General features: G+C 40.0%; 1 protein-coding gene across 2 annotated transcripts; it reads left to right on the top strand.

Annotated features, from left to right (window-relative positions):
- The first annotated feature begins 620 nt into the window (after positions 1–620).
- On the top strand, positions 621–20,526 carry TXNDC5 (thioredoxin domain containing 5). Of its 2 annotated transcripts, none has more exons than XM_031589339.2 (10): positions 621–869; positions 4,890–5,039; positions 6,109–6,214; positions 6,885–6,981; positions 8,791–8,906; positions 10,864–10,950; positions 12,622–12,762; positions 15,128–15,210; positions 18,356–18,485; positions 19,102–20,526. In XM_031589339.2, exons 1-10 carry the CDS (start codon positions 661–663, stop codon positions 19,222–19,224), a joined length of 1,242 nt encoding a protein of 413 aa, XP_031445199.1. In that variant the 5' UTR covers positions 621–660; the 3' UTR covers positions 19,225–20,526. The 2 variants fall into 2 exon arrangements, with proteins under 2 accessions (XP_031445199.1, XP_031445198.1); XM_031589338.2 differs by having other exon boundaries at positions 623–869; positions 15,125–15,210.
- The last annotated feature ends 68 nt before the right edge of the window (positions 20,527–20,594 follow it).

Below are 20,594 nucleotides of genomic sequence, written 5' to 3' on the forward strand. Positions count from 1 at the left end.
TTTTTAAACGTGTTAGATGTGCGGAGTGAAACAACGAAAATAGCCTCGCATGAAAAATAGCTTGAGAAGGTGCTGTCTGTGGTTGTGGAGCTCACCTGTTGGTATCGGGTCTTGGCTTTTCAAAGACTTTTAGACTTACTCATTCTCACCCTCTCTATACTGTTATTTTTGCTGGTTTTGTTGGTACTTTTTCATATGCTAAAGTAGGGGGATAATCTACATTTCTCCTTTTTCTTTTTGAATTAATGATTACTCAGTCACAGAAGTTGGCTAGTACAGAAATAAGGGAAGATAAACTTGTTTGAAGAGAAAGTGAGTAGATTTACTTAATCTGATACAGGTTACCACGCTGGACTATCCCAGCTGGCTTTATTTTCAAGCTTGGTGGTAAATACAGTACCGGCATCTTGCAATCGCTTCACTCATAAAGATTTTTGGAAGAGGCCGTATCTTTCAAAGCTAATTTGAACGTCTGGAATAAAATTAGGCGTAGCTTTCATCTTTTGCCCCTTTTCACCCACCCGACTTCCCCACGCAGCCCGGTGCCGGGCCGAAGGCTGGCGGGGCGGGCGGCACAGAGGGCGGGGCCGGCGGCGGGCGGGCAGGGAGGGAGGCGGCGGCCGCCCGGGGCTTTTCGCCGCTCGCCGCCTCGTCGCTGCCATGGCTTCGCTGCGCTCCGGCCCGGCCTGGTGCCGCCTGCTCGCCTGGGCCGCGCTCGGCCCCGTGCTTTGCGGAGGGTCGGTGCGCGCCGAGCCGGAGCCGGGCGCGGAGCCGGAGGCGGACCCGCACGCGCGGCACCTCTACAGCGCCGAGATGCTGCGGCACGGCGCCGCCGCCGCCCCGCACTTCGTCATGTTCTTCGCCCCGTGGTGGGTATCGGAGCGCCGGGAGGGCCGGCACGGCTCGGCTCGGCTCGGCCCGGCCCTGCGCGGCGTCTCCCAGCCCGCCTCTTCCCCCGTTGACGTGGCGCCGGGAGGCGGCCGGGCCGGGGAGGCCGCGGGGTCGCTCCGTGCGCCTTCCGCCGGGCGAGGGGCGGCACACGTGGTGAATGGCGGCCGCGGAGGGCCGGGCCGGGGACGGGGTGAAGCCTGGTGCGAATCGCCGCACCCCAAGCGCGACCTCCGGCCCTGAAATGCGACCCTCCGCCGAGGGGAGGCGGCTAGGCTGGATGGGGATGGAGCGGAGCAGCCCTGTCTCGGCGGTGGGACGGGGAGCCGTGCAGGGAGCCTGCAGCAGCTTTGCACACAGACCGAGGGCTTTTGTTGTGCCAGCGAAACGGAGGGTTTGCTGACTTGCACGTCCCCGGCCCTGTAGATACTTTCTTGAAGAAGTTTAGTCCTCTTTGCTGTTGCAGATGTGAGGATAAGTTTGCTGCAAAAGTAGTAGAAATGAAAGCCTTCAAGCAGTAGAAGAAGTCCCGAAGGCCACAGGTAGTATTAGCAGAGCTGGGGAGCTACCACGTGTGCAGGATATTTGCTAGGTTCTTGTTCTAGGCTGGCATGTTTGGCACGAGAATAGTCGGGTAGAGGCTGAGAACAGGACTTGGATGGGCATTACAGCAGTCAGTGGGACAGTAGTTCTCATCTCTGGGCCTCTCCAGTGGTTGCTCTTGTTCTCCTTTTCTTCTTCGTTCTCCCCTTTTTTTTTTTTTTTATCTATCTCTGACTTATCCTGTAGTGTTATTGCAAGTTTTGTTGTTAGGGCTGCTTTTTTTTCTCCCCGAGTTTTCTTAGGTTGAGATAATGGAAGGATGTCTTTGCAATAGGTACGTTTTGGTCCAAAGCTAACCTTTTGGTACCTGGTGCCATTGAGGCACGCTTATGTCATGATACTCTTTGAAATCAAAGCTAGAGAAGTATTTCCTTTAAAAAATGAATTGCTTTTTTTTTTTTTTTTTTTTTTTTTGTTACTGCCATCAGCTTGTTTATGACATACAGAGATGTTAAGCAAAAGCTTGAAAGACCAGATATCTTCCTTTGCTCTCTGAAAGTTACAAAACAGAGGAAGCCCAACTTGCTGGTGAAGGATCTTTGAGAGTAAGGTCAAAGAAATTGCTATGCAGAGTAGGAGTGCTCAGGAGGTAATATCTGCATCTCTTCAAGCTTCAACTGACTGTTTCACAGGCATCTCTGAAGCCACATGGACTTTTGTCTTGGATCACAGTTGTAGGAGACCCTGTGCCAAAAAGGCCATTGCAGAGTCCAACATATGCTTCACATCCTCACTGTATCAGAGAGAGCTCTGGCCTTGCCATGATATCAGATGGTAGTCTAACAGCCTCAGAGTAGACTGTAGACTCTTCTAATAGAACCTCCAGCCATACTGCTAGTTGATTCTAATGTGCTAATCTCCTTGTGCTTCTCACTGACATTTTGGCACTGCTCTGTTTAGTTAGTGAGGCAGAAGCCTAGCAAACTCTACAACGTTCAGTTGAATTTTCTTTTGGATTGTTACAGATGTTGGTAATGTTAGATAATGAAGGCTGCCAATGAGTTAAGATAGACAGGATCAACCTCTTCTGCAGAATTCTTCAAACAAACACTGCCATGGGCCTCCCTCTTCCTGTTCTCATAGAAGCAGTACCAATAAGGTCTCACACTTGTTTCAAATACTGTGGGCCAATACAAATAAATAAAGAAAAAGCACTCCAGGTCATTTGCCATCAGATTTTTGATCATCGCTTTGTCTTCCTTGGTATCTACGCTTGAACAGGTTTGCCTCTCAGTGACACTAAATATCTTAAGATTTTGGCCTAGCCAGTTGTGTGCCTATAAAAAAGGGAAGTTTCCCCGATTCCTTAGTTGGAAGGACTCTCAGATGAGCAGTTTCATTGCTTTATTTTGACCACTGTGATCTTTTAGCATATTCTGGAAGTCCACCGAACTGAAGCATTAGCATGCTGGATTGCCAGAGTTTGTTGTGGTTGTACTGAAATCTCTTGACTGGAATTGATCTTGGCTGGACTCATTTGTGCAGAGGGGGTTGGTCCTAGGATGCTTGCACCATTATACCTACCTAACCTAGAGTATGTGGGTGTTTTTAAGTTATTAGGTGATGATTTGCATCATGTCTTGCTGCGGAGTTACCCTAGCTAAGTGCAGAACTGTGGATGTGCTGGTGACATCCAAAAATGTCTTTGTTCCTCACTAGCTACCCCTAGCCTAGGAAGTCCGCCGTCAGGTCTTCCAGGGGAGAAGCACTGATACTGTAAGAGGAGCATTGATCTATCAGTGTGAGGTAAAGCAGCATGCATGGTATTCCCTAGATACTGCCACAGCAAAATAATCTCCAGACACAAGCACTTGGAGCCCACATTGCTTAGAGTTCAAATGAGCAACCTATCTGCAGACTCTTACAAAAAAAAAATGTTCTCTCCTTATGTCCTGGTGTTAGTAGTGTACACGAAGAAGGATTTTTGTTTTGTTTTGTTCTCAGCAATCTGAATCTTTTTTATAGCATCTCTTTTGCATATCGATTTATCTGTATAAACAGAGATTATGTAGGGAAGGAAAGGCAGAGCTGCTTGTTGATTGCTCTCTACCATCCCTGCTGGCTGTTCTTCTCTTCCAGTCCCACTGATATAAAATGGGGATGATAACTGTGTATGTACATGGGACTAAGAGAGATGCATAATGTTATACAGGCTTGCTGTCTTTGGTTTTGAGTTCTCAGATTTATATAGTCTCCAGTTATGTCTTAGGCATTCTAGAAGGGAGTATTGGAGGGACAGTCTTGCCTTTTACTTCTTTAAATATAAACTGAATTTTTATGAAAACCGAGAATGACTAACTAGTTTGTTTCTGATTTAGATTTGAGCTGTTTTCCTGCTTTATTTTCAGTTTCAGCTCATGTAATCTGAAGAAAGAAGGGAACGGTAAACTGTGTAAAGCAGAGATCACAGTGTTAAATATGAATAAAGCAGTAAAGTGTGAATTAGTTGAGATTTCCTTTCACAGGTTTCTATTCTCAGTTACTAAGCACCAGTCAGTATTCACTAAGAATCCCAAGTCATCCTCTTGGAGCTCCATGAGGAGTTGAGTGTTCAGTCTGAAGTTAAATATTTAAAGAATATTAAGTTTAGTAATAGCACATTGCATTCCTTCACCATTATAATTCAGAATGAGGTTACATTCCTCTATGTGGTGGGAATATATGCCCCCAGTGTGACCAACTGCAACAGAATCTTATTGATATTGAAAGATGGTGAGGTTTTTTTTGTCTTAATGAATCAGAGAAGCTGGAAAGGTGTGAATCCATTTTCTATGAGTGGGCTCAGAGCCAATTGTATGAGTGAAGTTGTTTTAAATGGCAGATCTGAAGGGAGTAAGAAACAACTTCCTCTGACATCCTAATGCTGTTTCAATTGTTAAAAAGTAGACATGTAGATGTCAAAGGCAAAAACAGCTTCCATACTAGTCGAATAGTTTTGTGATTAATCCAGTTGTGTATTTCTAGATGTACTGAAGGATTGGCAAAAGCAGCCATTAAAGAGAAATGGAAATCCTTCTGAAAAGACTTCTTTCCTGCTGCATAAAAGACATGGTATTTTCAAATGTTGGAGAGTATAGAAAGCTGGTCAGCCTCGTGTGATTTTAATTCTAGGCAGCTGGGAAATGCAGACTGCTTTTCTTAATAGCATCACTAGGTTCAGAGGGTGCTCAATAGGCTTTCTCTTAACGTTTTTTACAAGGCATTTGCAGTGTTGTCACACGATACATGGTACTATTCACAGTTACTTACTGTAGCAGTGTTTGAGTATGGAAGATGTCCAACTTAGCTATTTTTAAATGTATCAACATCTCTGATTATTTTGCATATGGCTTTTCCAAAGATCCCTTCCCTTCTAAAGGGAGCAACTGTAAGGAAATATTTTGTCCATTCTGTTGCAGGTGTGGACATTGCCAGCGTCTCCAGCCAACTTGGAATGATCTGGGAGATAAATACAACAACATGGAAAACCCACAGGTCTATGTTGTTAAAGTGGATTGTACTATAGACACTCCTCTGTGCTCTGAATTTGGCGTCCGCGGATACCCTACGTAAGTATAGAAGGAGATCTGGTCCTGTGTCATTCTGTTTTAGTTTTCCATGATCTTCTGCCAACTTGTTGAAGCTAACTTCTAAGCTCTGTGTTTTGGTAGTTTTTCTCTGTAGCCCTGTGAATCTCTTATATTCCATTTAATCCTTTTTACTGTCTTGCCAAGTATGATGTGATATATATGCTACTCTTACTTTTCTTTCTTCCGAGGAAACTGTTTTATGTCTTGGAGATGACTGTTTAAATAAAAGTCCAGAATTGTCCTCCTCCCTCTCATAGTACCCTGTTCTCAAGCACCTTCCACAGCCCATGCTTTTCAGTTTCCTTCCCTGGGCTCTCTTTGTCTGGTGTGACTGCTGACCTCAGCAACAGACTGAACTTGACATCCGCCCGTGGCTACACTTGCTTTGACGCAGATGAGTGCCACTGATTAGAAGCTGAGAGTTATAAATAGCAAAGTCCTCATTGAAATAGGAATTGTCCTTAAGGGCAATCTGTGGCTTAGTTCCACTAATATACCAAGAAACTAAATACTAAAATGCCAAGAAACAATGAATGTTACAACTTTATTTTAGTATCCCCAGAAGCAAACACTGGTTGCATTTGTATGTTTGCATAGTTTATGTTGTGGCACCATTCCTTACAAAAATAGAAAGAATGGCAGAGACTCTGAGTAAGGAAGAATTGAATGGTTATCTATTATCATCTTGGGAGACGTAATATCACTTGCATTGTGTTGCTTTTCAGCACTTTTCATATGTTCACTTCTTTACAACTTGTGGAATGAGAAGAGAAAAAAAAACATCTAAAGAAGAAAGCAAAACTAGCTGTTTTTTAAATCCCTTGTAAAAGTTGATGTGGGAATGAAAAAAAGTGTCCTAAGTTCTAGAAGTTACCCTTCAAGTTGAGGAAGGTGTGTGATGTTGAAATGAATAATTGGGAATAATCAAGAGAGCTGTTGCTGCAGCCTGAGCTGAATTGCTGTGAATTAATAAAGCGTCTTAACTTCCTTGGAATGTTTCACATGTGTAAATTTTTACCTCACTCTTTTCTACATTTTAATCCTTCAGTTTAAAGCTGCTTAAACCAGGACAAGAACCTCTGAAATACCAAGGCCCGAGAGACTTCCAGGCGCTGGAAAACTGGATGTTGGAAAAACTAAATGGGGAACCATCTGTAAGTAAAAGGGGAATAGGAAAAGGAAATATTTCCTTCTGCAGACTTGCTGATCTATCTATAGGTTAGGTTTCACTCTCTGGCAGAAAATCTGCTCCTGAGAATAAAAGTCAGGTGAGAAAACGATGTGGAGCAGCTTCCAGATAAATTAGAATAATAATAAAATCTGATATCCTATGAGCTGCCTTTTTGTTCCTGTATTTAAAACTACAGGAAGTACATAGTGCAGTTTTTAATGTTTAGCATTTTGATATTTGAAGATTGAATTCTTTATGTCAATTCATTTAACACCTTTAGGCTATAATATCTCTGGAGTAAGAAAAGTGACTTGTCTATAATACAGGATAAATTGCATAATTTCCTCTTAACAATGTGGGATGCTATCTTTAGCTTGATTATTAGCTGATAATGTTGTAGTCTACAGAAAGGGATTAAACTAATTGGTTAAATAAGTTAAACTAATATCATCTCTAGGAGAACTGTTGAGTTTAGCACTTATACATATTAGACAAGCCTTGCCTAAAACTAAATTCTTAATTGCTGTTGCTAATCAAGATAAAACTACATGCTGAGCACAATTAGGAAATGATTATACACAAGCAGTGATATTTTTAATAAGTTTACATTAAATGCTTAACTAATTCATGAAATGTACTTCCCACTTGAATAGGATCCAGAATCTACTGTGGAACCACCAAAAGCTCCTGAACCTAAGCAGGGAATGTATGAACTCTCAGCAGAAAATTTCAAGACGCACATAGCAGAAGGTAACCTTTTTCATAAGCATGAGATACTTGTTTACAGAGACTTACCTAGTGGGAAGTGTGAAGCAGAAACATGAGTTCTTATCGTACCTCCTTCCCAATTAATTTTCCAATAATGCCTCAGTAAAGAGGATGAACCTACATGCTGTGTAAAAAATGCTGTAGTTTATTTATGTACACTTTGCACACCAATAGAAAGAAGAATGGCACTCCAACCAGAAGACAGTAGAGTTAAGGCCAGATTAAATGAACTGTTTGTGCCCATGTGATGATGTGAATGAAACAGACACTAAAGCTTCCTGAAGAAACCAATTAATTAATTAGAAACACGTTAAGTGTAAAGGAGGATTTTCTGCAGCAAATTTCCCTATGTGTGTGCCTTATCAGAGAATTACATGGAAATTACAATAGATTCTTCATTCAGCCATCAGGGAAACACTAAGCATTAAACAATTTGAGCAGATTTTGTCAGTTGTTAAGTTCAGTGCATGCATGAATGTTTTAAGATGTATCCATTGGCTTTCATATACCATTGGAGGAGGTATTCTCACGGTGATATCTGATAGTCGAGCAGCTTTATGAAAGCATCTGAAACATCTGTAAAGCTGTTGTCCTCTCTTGACTTCAGCAGTGCTTAAATTTAGCTGAAGGCTTAGGAGTTCCACTTGGAAGGTTGACTTTGGTTCTTAAAAATAGTTTCTATCTACCTTTTTTGTGCACTAGGGTTAAAAGATACGTTTATTTTCTCTCAATCAGAGGAGAGTGTATCGCAGAGTAAATGATTCAAAATAGCTGCTTTTGACTGTATGTTCTTAATTAATTCGTGAGAAATTTCAGTATGGTCTTTACTTGATCAAAGCAGAGCTAGTCAAACATTTCTGAAGGTATTCCTGATGCAGAATAGGCAAGTTAAGACTAAAGTACTTTTGCAGCTTACATTTCCTAGTGATTTTGAGGTATCTCTTGTCTTTCTTCTGTGAACAACCCCCTGAACCAGAAACTCTAGAAATTCTAACCCCCACAGTGGTTCTCAAAGGATTGTAATTCTGTTTAAAAAAAGTTTTCCCACAATCACTGTTTTTTTCCTTCAAATTAAGTTGGGTTTTTTTTTGGTTTAATTAAATTCATTTTTATTTTGTATTAAAAGAGCATTGCTTTGATGTGTGCAAAAGCAGGCAGCAACTTGAATTAATAGTAATTCTCATTAAAGGATATTACATATTCTGGTAATCTGCAATTAGGGTAATAATTTTAAACAATATATTAGTGTGAGGCAGTAGTGAGACTCTCCTCTATGTAAAATGCCATGAAATTCTACAGAGGCAGCAGTTTTTGCAAGGTAGAAACAGAGAGAAAAAACAGTAAGATGAAGAAAATTATTTAGGCAGCTCATGGACAAAAAGTGATGGTGTTTGCCTAGAAATTTGTAAGTTGAAGTCTAATTTATACTTTGCTTGATGCTGTTATAAATACATATGCCTTGGTTCTTTCTACTCTGTAACAGGGCAAGTGATTGACATAGTAGAATTAGATATTCTAGAAAACTGTTAGGTTTGGTGCTGTAGTTCTAATACTTCAGTTGTTGGCTTGAGGTTGTAAAACTGTTTGGATCTTCAGGGAAATTGGCAACACTGCATACAGTTTTGAAAACCTAATTGCTGAAATACTCTGCCCTGGCTTTTAATTCACAGTATTTCCTATCTTTAACCCAGGAAATACCATGATAAATTTGCAGACAGAGATTAATACCTAGCCTTTAATGGCAGCCAAATTAATTCCAAAAGAGTTAAATCTTTTTCTTTGACTTCAAAGGTAATCACTTCATCAAATTCTTTGCCCCTTGGTGTGGTCACTGCAAGGCTTTGGCCCCAACTTGGGAACAGCTGGCTCTAGCCTTTGAACATTCAGAAACTGTAAAGATTGGCAAGGTAGGTGACATATTCTTTTCTTAATTTGAAGATACTTTGTGCATACGGATGTTTCAGTCAACTGCCATGCTGTTCATTCTGTGATTTGCAAATAATAACTTTTAAATCTCTTTATATTCATAGTTCCTATTTCAATTTTATGATGGTTATTTTCTTTTCGCACATTCAGTATTCTACTTTATGTTGGAAGAAATGGTTGTTTAGTTACAGTTAACAGGACTCCCTCATTTTAAGCAAGAACAACTTGTTAGAAACATTGCATACTCCTCCCTGTGTTTCAGAGAGATTTGGAAATAAGTCTGCATACTTCTTAAATTTTTCCTGTTTATCCCCATTGAGCTTTCTAAAGTTTTCAGGGGGTCTCCCACCCTAAAAACTGATATCTTGTCCTGCTTTACTATTTCCCTTAGGGATGATAACCAGATTCTGTGGTGTATTTACCATGGGAGCTTGATATTTGTACATGGAGTGACTTCTGTGCAGAGGTATGGAGGTGGTCTGGCAATTCTAGTTACTGGCTTTATTTGCTGACCCATACCTAAGTTCAGGTCGCTAATGATGTGAATCTCCCTGGAAGTGTCACTAGTGGAAAGCTGACAGGGCTCAATTTCCATATCCTTAAGCTTTCAGATAGGTTCACTGGTCTGAAAGCCTGCATGATGCTTAGCAGTGCTTGTCTGTCCTGCAGAGAGACAAGAAACCAGCAATCTCATGTCTCTGCTCTCACAGTATTTTCAGCTGTTACTAGGGGTGATGAACTTGACTTTCTTTTCCCTATGAAATGCTTTGATAATTGCTAATTCAGATATGCCATATATGCAGAGAGCAGATGAGCATGGTTAAACTCTAGAGAAGACATGTATCTACTTTTGTGATCAGGTTGATATAAAATACACTCCTCTCTGAGAATAAAGTATCAGAAACTAATATTCCTTTGATACCCTTTGCACCAAATTTGTAAACACTGATTAATTTTTGAGAACGTGGAGTGCCTGATAAAATCATTGCTTAGCTTAACTATCTTCTTGAAGTTACCATTCTATTATCCAGAGGAATATAAACCAAAAACTTTCAGAAGTCATATTCAATTGTCTGTTGTGTTCACAGTTGTCCCTGTTGCTGATATTTGCTCTCTGATAAAGCCACTGAGATTTGTCTCCATGCTTAGTCAGTTTTGTTTAACTGTATACATCATGAAACTATTTGAAATGTGTTGGCTAAGTAGGTCTGTAATTAAACAGGAAATACAGCTGTTTCTAAGAAGATTCAACCATGACCTTTCTGTAATCTGGGGAAATAGTGTCTTAGCAGCAGTGCTATCTGCTGGCATGGTTGTGTTGAATGTTTAGAACTGATCTTCAGCGATCTGGGTCAAAGTATTTCTAATGTAAAATTCAAAATCCGAGTGTAGAGCAAAGACTTAAGTGCCTAAGTTGTCTGTTTGCTTTGCTTCAGAAAAGGTTATGAGCAGGTAACTTTATAGATTGGTTTATGACTAATTAGAATTGAATGGTGCTACACACGTGGAATTTCCTTTGGAGTCAAGTTAAGTTGCTAGCTGTTGACATGTCTTCTGATTGCAAAGAGTAGTCTTGCTTTTAGGTGAAGATATATTGGCTTATCCATTTTTTAAAAGCTCTTGCATGTTAATATTCCAAGTATTTAACTAGAATATTTATTTTCCCATTATTTTCTTTGCTGTTTTATCCACCCCTCCCTCCCTCTGTTGTCCCTCTTGAAATAAAAGCAAAAACACACATAGCCTCCCGGTGACACAACCAAGACACTATTTGGAAGGCTGAAATAACTGTTCTCAAGAAAAGACTCGGCACTGGCTTTTGCCAAGCTATGTATTGACTGTTCATGTATTTTTCTGGGATTTCTGATGCTCTAATGCTTATTGTGTGTTTATTTTACACACTGAATGATTTATAATTATTTTTTTTTTTAAATGTAGGTCGACTGTACCCAGCATTATGAGGTCTGCTCTGAAAATCAAGTTCGTGGCTATCCTACACTCCTCTGGTTTAGAAATGGTGAAAAGGTGAGTCTGCTAGCTCAGCAAAAGATCAGACTGTTTTTTCCTGAATAATACATGGACTACGCTTGGATCCTGAGAAAAAAGATCAAGTGGTCATATATGAAAGTCCACTTGTGACACAAAAGATGTTGCAGGTTCAAACCAGTACTAGAAGAGATATACTTGATCCACAAGTAAAACTTGGAACGTTTTGCTCAGTGTTCTCTGCAAACAACTGAACGGTGTTCATAAATCTGAAAGCAGTATCTTGAAGTGTGCTAATGTGAGAGAGATGCTAATGTGAGAGGAATTCTCTCTTTATCATAAGACTCTACCTCCTATAGAACACGAAATGAAATAGAAATAATAAAAATATATTCAATTTTCATAATATGTATCAAAGGGTTCTTGTCTGTAAGTGATGCCAGTCTAATGAGTGATGTCTGAGAATGAAAGTTTTCCTTCATAGAAATCTTCATACAGACTCTGTGAGTGAGAGTCTTGTGCACCCAGCTGATGTTTCCCTTGTAGAAATTCAGAATTACCATGTTCTGAAGTTTGGGGAAAGTAAAATATTTATATACTGCATATTTTAATGCTGCATACGTGAACAGCAGCAAACATACTACGAATAGTAGTGTTGCTTTCAGGTGTAACTGAAAGAGAGCTCGAATTGGACAAAATGGCACATCCAAGGTTAGAAGTATTTTCAGTTAGTAAGAATTTAGTCTGTTCATGGATTTAGTTTGAAGAACAGGAAATGTTCTGCTGTTGCTCCAGCATGATTTTCCAACTGTTTTATTTTTATTCTTAACATGGCTACAAAGGGCAAGATAACTTGCCAGAACTGTAATGGCTCAGCGTTGAAAAGTTAGCTGTGTTTTTTCTCAAAAGCCAGACTTTTTTTTTTTTCATAATTACTGAAGTTTAAATTGCAGTGAATAAAGGGTACAGTGGAAGAACTCAGATCACTGCTATTGTATTTGGTTAATATGAATCTCAGCCATTTGTCTGAACAATGTATTTCTCTTGACGTTAAACTGGCCTGTCTCCACTGGCAGTGTTGGTATTCCCTGGTGACTTTCTGCCATCATAATCACATGTTTGTTTGTGGGCTGATACAATATATTTAAAAGTTTAAAAAAAAAAAAAAAGCCCACAAAAACAGCAATTTTCCAATAATGTAACACAGAGATTCCTGGAAGTCCTTCTATTGTACCAGTAACATGGGGGAAGAGGAAGGCTGCTGGTTCAGCCATCCAGCATTGTTGTCCGTGATGCCGTCACCCATTCTGTCATAACTGACTGGCATCACAACACCCATGTTGGTTAGAGGTGGAAGCAGAAGCCCTGTGAGGAATGAATGTGGATTGACCCTGTCCTGTAAAGGATATGAACAAGAAGGTAGCACAGTGAACTGTTGGGTAGGGCATTCCAGCAGTGGCAGTGGGTCACCACTGCTGGTGCAGATTTTTTATGAGCATGGCATGCAGGCTCTTGTTCATCGCTGGTAAAAATGCAGAACTAATAGTTATTGTTTTGCAGCTGGGAATTTGCTGTATCAAATGGTGTTATTGTGCTCTTTGTAGCCATTGTCATTTCCATGGGAATAAATAGGAGGCGTTACTTTTGGAGCGACCTACACCTGTGCTGGATTAACTGCTCACACTCACACAAGCTATTTGATAATTGTAGGGTGACCAGTATAAAGGGAAGAGGGACTTTGATTCCTTGAAGGAGTATGTGGATTCCCAACTACAGAGCTCTGGGAAAGAACCACCAGCAAGTAAACCCACAGAAGCCCCACAGCCACCTGCAGAACCCACCCAGGCTGAGGTAGGTTGTCCTGCACTCTGCTACTGTATTAACAGAGTTTCAGCAGCCTGTCCAAGTTTTCCATGTGTTTCTCTCTCTGTTGGACCCACAATTTCTAGATGTGAGCTGGGCCAGTATTTTCTTAATTTTCTTTTCAGCAGTTAGTGAGGGGAATCCGACCATAAATCTTACTGACACTTTTACTAACCTGATGAATTAGAGAATGTAATGAATAGCTACCTCCTTTTATTTCAATGATTGCAATAAGTGATTTAGACAGTGTTGTAAGCGTGGTCTTTTTTGGTGTGCTGAACTACTGGCACCTCCATGTATGCCAGCACACTTTGTTGCTAGGGGGATGAATGTCACTTGCAAGATTCTCACTTGAACCCAAGGAGATGGCATACAATGCTGAGCCACTGAAAAAAAGCCAAATTTCCATTCTTACAGACTATCTGCAGAAACAGCAAACAAGCAAAGACGATGAAGATTGATCTAAATGTCTTAGGGCAGTGTGCACTGTGGCAATAAAACTCCTTGGGTTTTGAGGCTTATTTTAATCCTATTGTAGCAGCTGGAGGGTTTATGAATATTGCCAAGGACTGTCAGGAATAACTTCTTCATCTTTGCATAGCTGTGCTTCACATCATGTAATTCTCTCTTTTTTCATCACTTCTGCATTTCATCTGCCATAGGGATAATTTTTAAGCGTTCCATGTTATCAAACATGGAAAACAATTCTGCCCAAAAAGTAAGGGATGGTGATTTACACTCCCTTGTGATATACATTGTACTTACATAATTAAAAAAGTTTATATTACTAATGTAAATACAGCTTATATGTAGCTTCTCACAAGAGAATATTACCTTTCCTATTTGGCTTCTTCCAGTTGGGTTGCTCATCTTACATAAGGTGGCTTTCAAGTAGTGATGTTAAGAGATGCAATTTTCATCTTTCTCAACTTTTTCTTTTTAAATTGACCTCATATTTGGAAGATGTTAACAACTGTTAACCTGGTGTTAGTACAATGCAGAAAGTAATTAATCTTCACTCTATTTTTAGAGAAATAAACTACATATGATGCAAATTCCCACTTACACCTTGACTACACTACTGCACATGCAAAAGGGAAAAGACCACAGGAAGGCAGGGTTTTTTTGCTAAATAATAGTAGATACAGTGTAGAACTGAACTTTTCCTTGCAGCTTTACATCTCAACTCAGTATTGCCACAATTTCTTGGTTGTTCATCTTAGATACCTTGGTTCTGATTTTCTTCTCATGAGAACAGGATTCTAGCCCATGTAGCTGGGAAGCACTGACTGTGATTAGCAGCCACAGCTGATACCACAGGCAGCAAAAGCCATGAGTTCTGACTCCAAATCTGTGTTCCAATATTGTGTTCCAACCTTGTGTGGGTTCTTATTTTATATGGACACACTACATGTCAGTCTTTTCACAAAAGTTGAACTTTTATATCTGTCAGACTTCAGAGCAGCCACACTTACCCAAAGTACTCAAAAATGATCCAGATGTGTTAAGGCAGAATGACCAACACAGATGCTGTCATTGTCTGCATTCAAGTCTCTTTTTGGCTTCTCTTTGTAAAACTTTCACTGCAGAATTGATAATCCTGGCAGCTGCTCTCTTGTGTTTGTTTTGCTTTCATTTGAATTTGAAACCTTTATAGGCATGAGATTCACTCATTTATTTATTTTGAATCCCTCCCATCTCTAAAGGTGTCACACAAAAATCCAGTTAGTTATGGCTCTGTGCTCTCATGCAATGTGTGAGTCTGTCTTTAACCAGTGTGCAGTCCTCCCATCTCTCCTGTGCCATTGCTCCTGATGTTATCAGGAGGAAAAATTCTTCATGGCATCCATGTGACTGTGGTGTGGTGATGTTCTCCTGGCAGCCTGTGTTGCCAGGAGATATGTGTTTCTGGTAACAGCTTTCTCTGTGTGTGCAACACAGGGATATAGCAGAGGGAGATCAGCTGTCAAGACAACTCTAGTATGACATAAATTCCTCATGGAACAAACTCTCCATCAGCCATCACAGGCTTTATGCCAACTGCTCTCATCATTGTTCTTGAAATGCTTGCATGACAGCGTATTGAAGTAAAAGTGATTTATTTTTTTATGAGCAGATAAATTTGCCTGTCAGTAGAATCCCCTGAAAATGGGGATCTGTTATTTCTTCAGATATGGATCTCTGTAAGGATGGAAAGCAGCTAAGGGGTAGATGTGAGGTGTATTGCTTTTAATCTTGTTCATACCATCAATAATGCTGTCTTTCCCACTTTGAGTTTCCCTCTCAGGTAGTTAAATGCTCATTTGGCCAGTGTTAAACACATAACAATGATTTTACTTTCCTTTTTTAGCAGGCTACAGTGCTTTCTCTCTCTGAAAAAGACTTTGATGAAACCATTGCTAGGGGAATCACCTTTATTAAATTCTATGCTCCATGGTAAGTAGTTTGTATCTCCTTTTCAGAGTTATTATTTTAATCTCTGCATTAGTTGTTGCAGGCCTTTGAGTTCCTCTGTAGTACTGCATTTGTTGTCTAGATCTAAAGTGCAAATTAACTGAAAAATGAGTGCGTTGGCAAGAGTTGCAGCCAAAAATTTGGTCTCTTTTAGCTTTCCTGGGATTCCTCTCTGTGGGAAGGCTGAGAGAGAGGCTTTACCATGTTAACCTGCAGCTAATGTCAGGTAACAAGGAGAGCAAAGCTTTCTTCACAGGCTTAGCATGCTCCTATGCTTTGATTAGGGTAAGCTGAAGGAAGGCTATTGGCAGTGCTGGTTGAGAAAGGAGAATGTGCCAGCCATTGGGATCCCTGTGCCACAACCAGCCTCTCTGGGAAGCATTACTTGAGCACCTGAAAATTGGTACAGACTGTAGAGCTTTGGATAACGGGCTGTCACTCTTCAAATATCTGATTAAAAAATTAATTGGCACAAGTGACAACTTTAACACTTTATTAAATGTTCTGTGTAATATACTCTTACAGCAACCTGTTGTAGAAATGATTGATACAGTTGGTGTAGGTGCTGAATTGAAAGCATCGGGGGAAAAAAAGTAATGATGTCCTTCCTATCTGGCCTCTGCCATTTCTGGCATGTCCATCAGAGCCTGGCATTCATTCTGGGATAAGACTCTAGTAATACAAAAGCACAGAATATTTTCCTTTCTGAGACTAAAAGAATTATTTAAGTTTCTCTCTCTGGTTTTTGGACTTCATCCTATATATGTCTGATGAAATTTCAGGAAATTTGTTTGCTATCTTTCTCATCCATTTCCTGGATGAAGAAGAAGAAACCTAGTGTGGGAGGATAGAAGAAAATTAAGTTGAATTTCACTGTGTGAAAGATAATGCATCTCTGATTTCAGACCTGCCATCCCACGAGGGATATAGAAAGATCTTTTATTTGTGGCAGCAGATCATAACTATTGCAAAGCAACACAGGCAAAAATGCAACCTATTTTAAGATGTACTCAGGAGTATCAAAATATTGCCTCTTAACTTGCCAGTAGGTGTGACTGTGTTTCTGATTGTAAGAAAGAAATACTAGGGAAACTTTCATTTCTGTATAGTCTAAATGATGCAGTTTTTTTCCAGTGTTGTCACTCTTACTGCAGTATGATTTGCTGCCTGTTTTATGTCTAGATCTGCTTTTGGATGTGGGAATGTATGTATCTGACACCACTGTGTTAAGAAACACCCACCACTCCACACACCTTCACGTTTACTCTGTTTACTGCTCTCTCTTCACTTCCTTTATCCTTTCTGTGCACTGTAGGAGACTGAGATTGATTCTGTGCCCATTCTGCTATGCCACCAGCAGAACTCATTGTTAAAATTCAGTATTCAGTTGACACCTGTGCACAAAGCTGAAAGATTCTAGTTGGAACCCAGAGCTTGTTGGCAGATAAAGGAATTGGCCATCTGAGAATCTTACAGAAAAATCACAGATAACTGAAAACAACTGAGAGTCTATATTTACATTTTCTTTATAGCATGGCAATTTAACCAACTTGTGATAATCTGATGGGGTGTTGCTGGAAAGAATCATGTTCTTAATCAGTATGCTCTCCCTGGCTGTGAAGTTCAGGAAGCCACCATTTAGGAAAATACTGCTTATATTTATGTAGCTGATATCCAGTTTTAGCTCTCAAAGTCATGCTTATGTATACAGTTACAGTGCACTGCCTGTAAATCACCTTTTTCTCTTCCAAGTGAATTAACTTTCACTGGGCTGAGCAAACACTATTATATTGCTTGCTAGTTCTGTCCTTCAGTTAGTTTTGGTTAAATATTCATGCTAACTTGCATAATAAGCATAAAAATCATCCTGTTTCCATTAAGTTTTGTGCATAGTCAGAAATGCTTTTATACTGTTGTACATTAACAAGGTGGTTTAAACATATGTAGGGCTTGTATTAAGTGAACTTTAGCAGAGACATCTTTCATTGTTTTTGTGAATGCCCTGATCTAGCTTCAGGGCAATTAAAGGGCTGTTCTAATTACCCAATTAAGGTGCAGCTGGTTAGAATACAATGAGCGCAGCCTTAAAGTCTGAAGCACTTTGGGAGTTCTTCTTGAAGGCAATAAGAAGTTCAAGTTATTAACTTGGCCAAGCCCTGTTCAAACTATCAACAACATTAATACTTTACTATAATTCTTGTCATTTTACAACATCATTTTCTCTTCTGACACTAGGCCTTTGGTGTGTACCCTGTGGACTGTATTCTCGTGTTACTACAGGGAGAGTATGTTCCCTTATCCCAGAACATGAGGGAATAAAGTTGAAATAGGCTTTTTATGTTGACGATGTTACTGGAACTATTCTGTATATAATGCAAATCAGAATAGGGTCTGATATTCCTTCTGCTAAATGATGCTTATTGACTGCCACACCACTCCACTGTGGTTGTACCTGAAAGCACAGTGATAGTAGTTAAACTTCAAAGTAAAGTTCTTCCCAGAAAGTTAATGCACTCTAAATGGAAAAGTGCATTCAACTACCAGTGTGTATCTCAAACAGAGAATCTGTGCTGAGAAATGTGTCTATTAAAATTGAATTTCCAGCACCAGGAGTTGCTACTTTACTCAAGGAGGCAATTGGGAACTGGAGGAAATTCAGTAGGGAAATCAAAATCTCATTTAGGTAATTAAACTCAAGCCATTTAAACTAAGTGTAAATGGCACATACTACCTGATGAAGTATTATTAATTAATTCATTGTTTGAAAGGCTTAATTAGTACTGCAAACATTCTTATTCAAAACACGTTCATATCTATGTGACTGTGTTTTTTCATTTAAAAATTCTCTGTGCTCATCTTTATTTGGTTTTGTTTTTCTCTGTGAAGTGCTGACAACCAGAATACCATTCCAGAAGAAGAGAATGGAACTACCTCAGTGTTGTACTTAGAGGATATCATTCTCTTCTGTTTCTTTAGCTCATTTAACTGACATAACAGTGCAAGGGAGTTGGAGGCCTAAATCATTAGGGGATAGGAAAGGCAGCTTGTTAAACTTGCAGATATTGCAGTAAGACAGAGATAAACGGGAAGGTGTATCTGCTAAACAAATTTCTTTCTTTGTTTCTAGGTGTGGTCACTGTAAGAACTTGGCTCCGACTTGGGAGAGCCTTGCCAAAGAGCAATTTCCAGGTTTGACTGATGTCAAAATAGCAGAAGTAGACTGCACTGTAGAACGTAACGTCTGCAACAGATTTTCTGTAAGTGTGAAAGAGCTGTAATGAACTGGATGGTATTGTGTACCAAAGCTAGAAGCTCCAGTATGCAGCCCAGCTGGCTGCTGTGTTGTGGGTGCCTGGTGACAGCACAACCGTGTTCTCCATTAGCAAACACAACAAAATGTAGCCCAGAAATGCACCTGATGGCACGGTTTCTTTCATTGATAGTTTGCTCAGTCTTGGTCATTCTCACTACTGGAAAAAGGTGAAGGAGTCCCTGCTTTGAGAACCAGCATCCCTCTGTGAAACCACCAGTCTTGTGGTATAGCCACTGAAACGTTCTCTTCCTAGAAAATAAAGATTGGCTTGTGGATCTGGTGGCCGCACAATGGGAGATAAAGTTGGCATTCAAGTTGCTGATGGCAGAGCCTAGAGTACTATGTATTTTCCCACTTAACAGTTTTTAGAAATTGCAGGTTGGCAGTGACAGTTCTGATGCTTTTTTTTGTTTTTGGTTGTTTTGTTTTGTTTTTCTTTTTTAAAATTAAATCGACTTATTTGTTTAGAGTGCATTGGTAGCTTTTCAGAGTCAGAAAAATACCAGTGAGTCTGGAAATCAGTAACAAGTTTCATTTTTGTGTGTGTGTGTCTTTTGAAGGTACGTGGATATCCTACGCTTCTGCTTTTCCGAGGTGGAAAGAAAGTCAGTGAACACAACGGAACGAGAGATCTGGAATCACTGCATAGCTTTGTTTTGCGTCAGGCAAGGGATGAATTGTAATAAAAGTCTCAATGCTCTGTCCCTGGCTGTCTCTGTACAGTAGTTGAGGGATTTAAGGCATTGCTAATTTTCAAATGGTATGTTGGGGGGTGGGGTGGGAATTGGGGCTTTTTTGTTCGTTGATTTGTTTTTAGGAAATGGAATGTACTGAACATTGGTATCTTCCCTCTGTGTGTGTTAAAGGCAAGTTACCCTACTTGAGAAGGAAAACTAACAAGTAGTTACTGTGCAAACGGAGAATATTTTCAGCATTAGTAGTATTGCTACATTTCTGCATTCCTGCAGTGAAGTGTAAATGGTTTCCATTGAGACTAAAATACATTAAGAAAACCAAATTAAGGGCACCAGCAGAATATTTTTGTCTTCAGGTTAGATTTGGTTAAAAAAAGTAATCTTTACAAACTGCACACTATTGCTAGAAAGCTAAAAGCTGCAGCTGTGTTAAATAACTACTGCCTCTACAATGGTACTTCCAACCTGTTTGTCTTAATATGGCTGTTGGTTAAGAAATGAAAAGTCACAGGAGGCCGAAAACACACATTTGGAAGATACCAGGCCACCATGAGCTGTTTCCTGTTAATCCTCTCTGCATGGGAGGTTCAGCCATAACAAAAGCAATGGTACTGTAACATGTGCCTGAACATTACTGATGCCATAGTGTACGTGTCAGGTGGATGTTTTTTGTTGTAGACTGCTTCTTTTTATCTCCAGAGGAGTAATTATGCTCTACTTATATAGAGCCAAAGCGAACCGGCTCTATTACAGCTACTTTGTTAATATTAAACGATCAGTTAGACCTCAGAGCTGATTACATGCATTTTCTACCTTCACCTGAATCCAGACTTTGTGTTGACCTGCTCTTTAGTCAGAGCACTTGGAGAACAAGTAGTAAATGTAAGTAATTTTTCCACTCAGCTGTTCGACAGTAGTCTCAAATAGTTTCCCACTCTTCTTGAGCCTTAACCTTTTTTCCAGGTCTAAGTATGAAAGTGTTGCTAAGTTTGAATGTTAGGCCTGTGCGCTCCCTGTTGCCTTGGATTATGATACGGATCTATTCTTTGGTGCATAAGATGCTCCATGTTTGATAGTTGAAAGCCAAAGAATGTACACTGCAGGTACTGTCTCAGTAGAATGACAGCAGCAAACCAAGGACTGAATTCTGCCATCCCGTGTGTGCACAGAAACTCATGGAATGAATATGACACATACAGGCTGATTTGACTAATCTGTCAAAATGCTGATTTTATCCATCATATGGAGTAGGTTTGTTTTCATTTAAAAAAAAAAAAAAAAAAAGCAAAACAGTAATGAACTTTGAAATCAGTGGATAGCTCCTGGTACTTCACTACACTGTCTGTCAAGAACCTTTT

Source organism: Phasianus colchicus, chromosome 3 (genome assembly GCF_987193195.1).
Source record: "Phasianus colchicus chromosome 3, bPhaCol1.hap1.1, whole genome shotgun sequence".
Lineage (NCBI taxonomy): Eukaryota > Metazoa > Chordata > Aves > Galliformes > Phasianidae > Phasianus > Phasianus colchicus.

Coding starts and splice junctions, on each gene's coding strand:
- TXNDC5 (XM_031589338.2), top strand. CDS start 661: ATGGCTTCGCTGCGCTCCGGCCCGGCCTGGTGCCGCCTGCTCGCCTGG. Junction 5,040..6,108: donor GGCGTCCGCGGATACCCTAC/GTAAGTATAGAA, acceptor TTAATCCTTCAG/TTTAAAGCTGCTTAAACCAG. Junction 15,211..18,355: donor ATTAAATTCTATGCTCCATG/GTAAGTAGTTTG, acceptor CTTTGTTTCTAG/GTGTGGTCACTGTAAGAACT.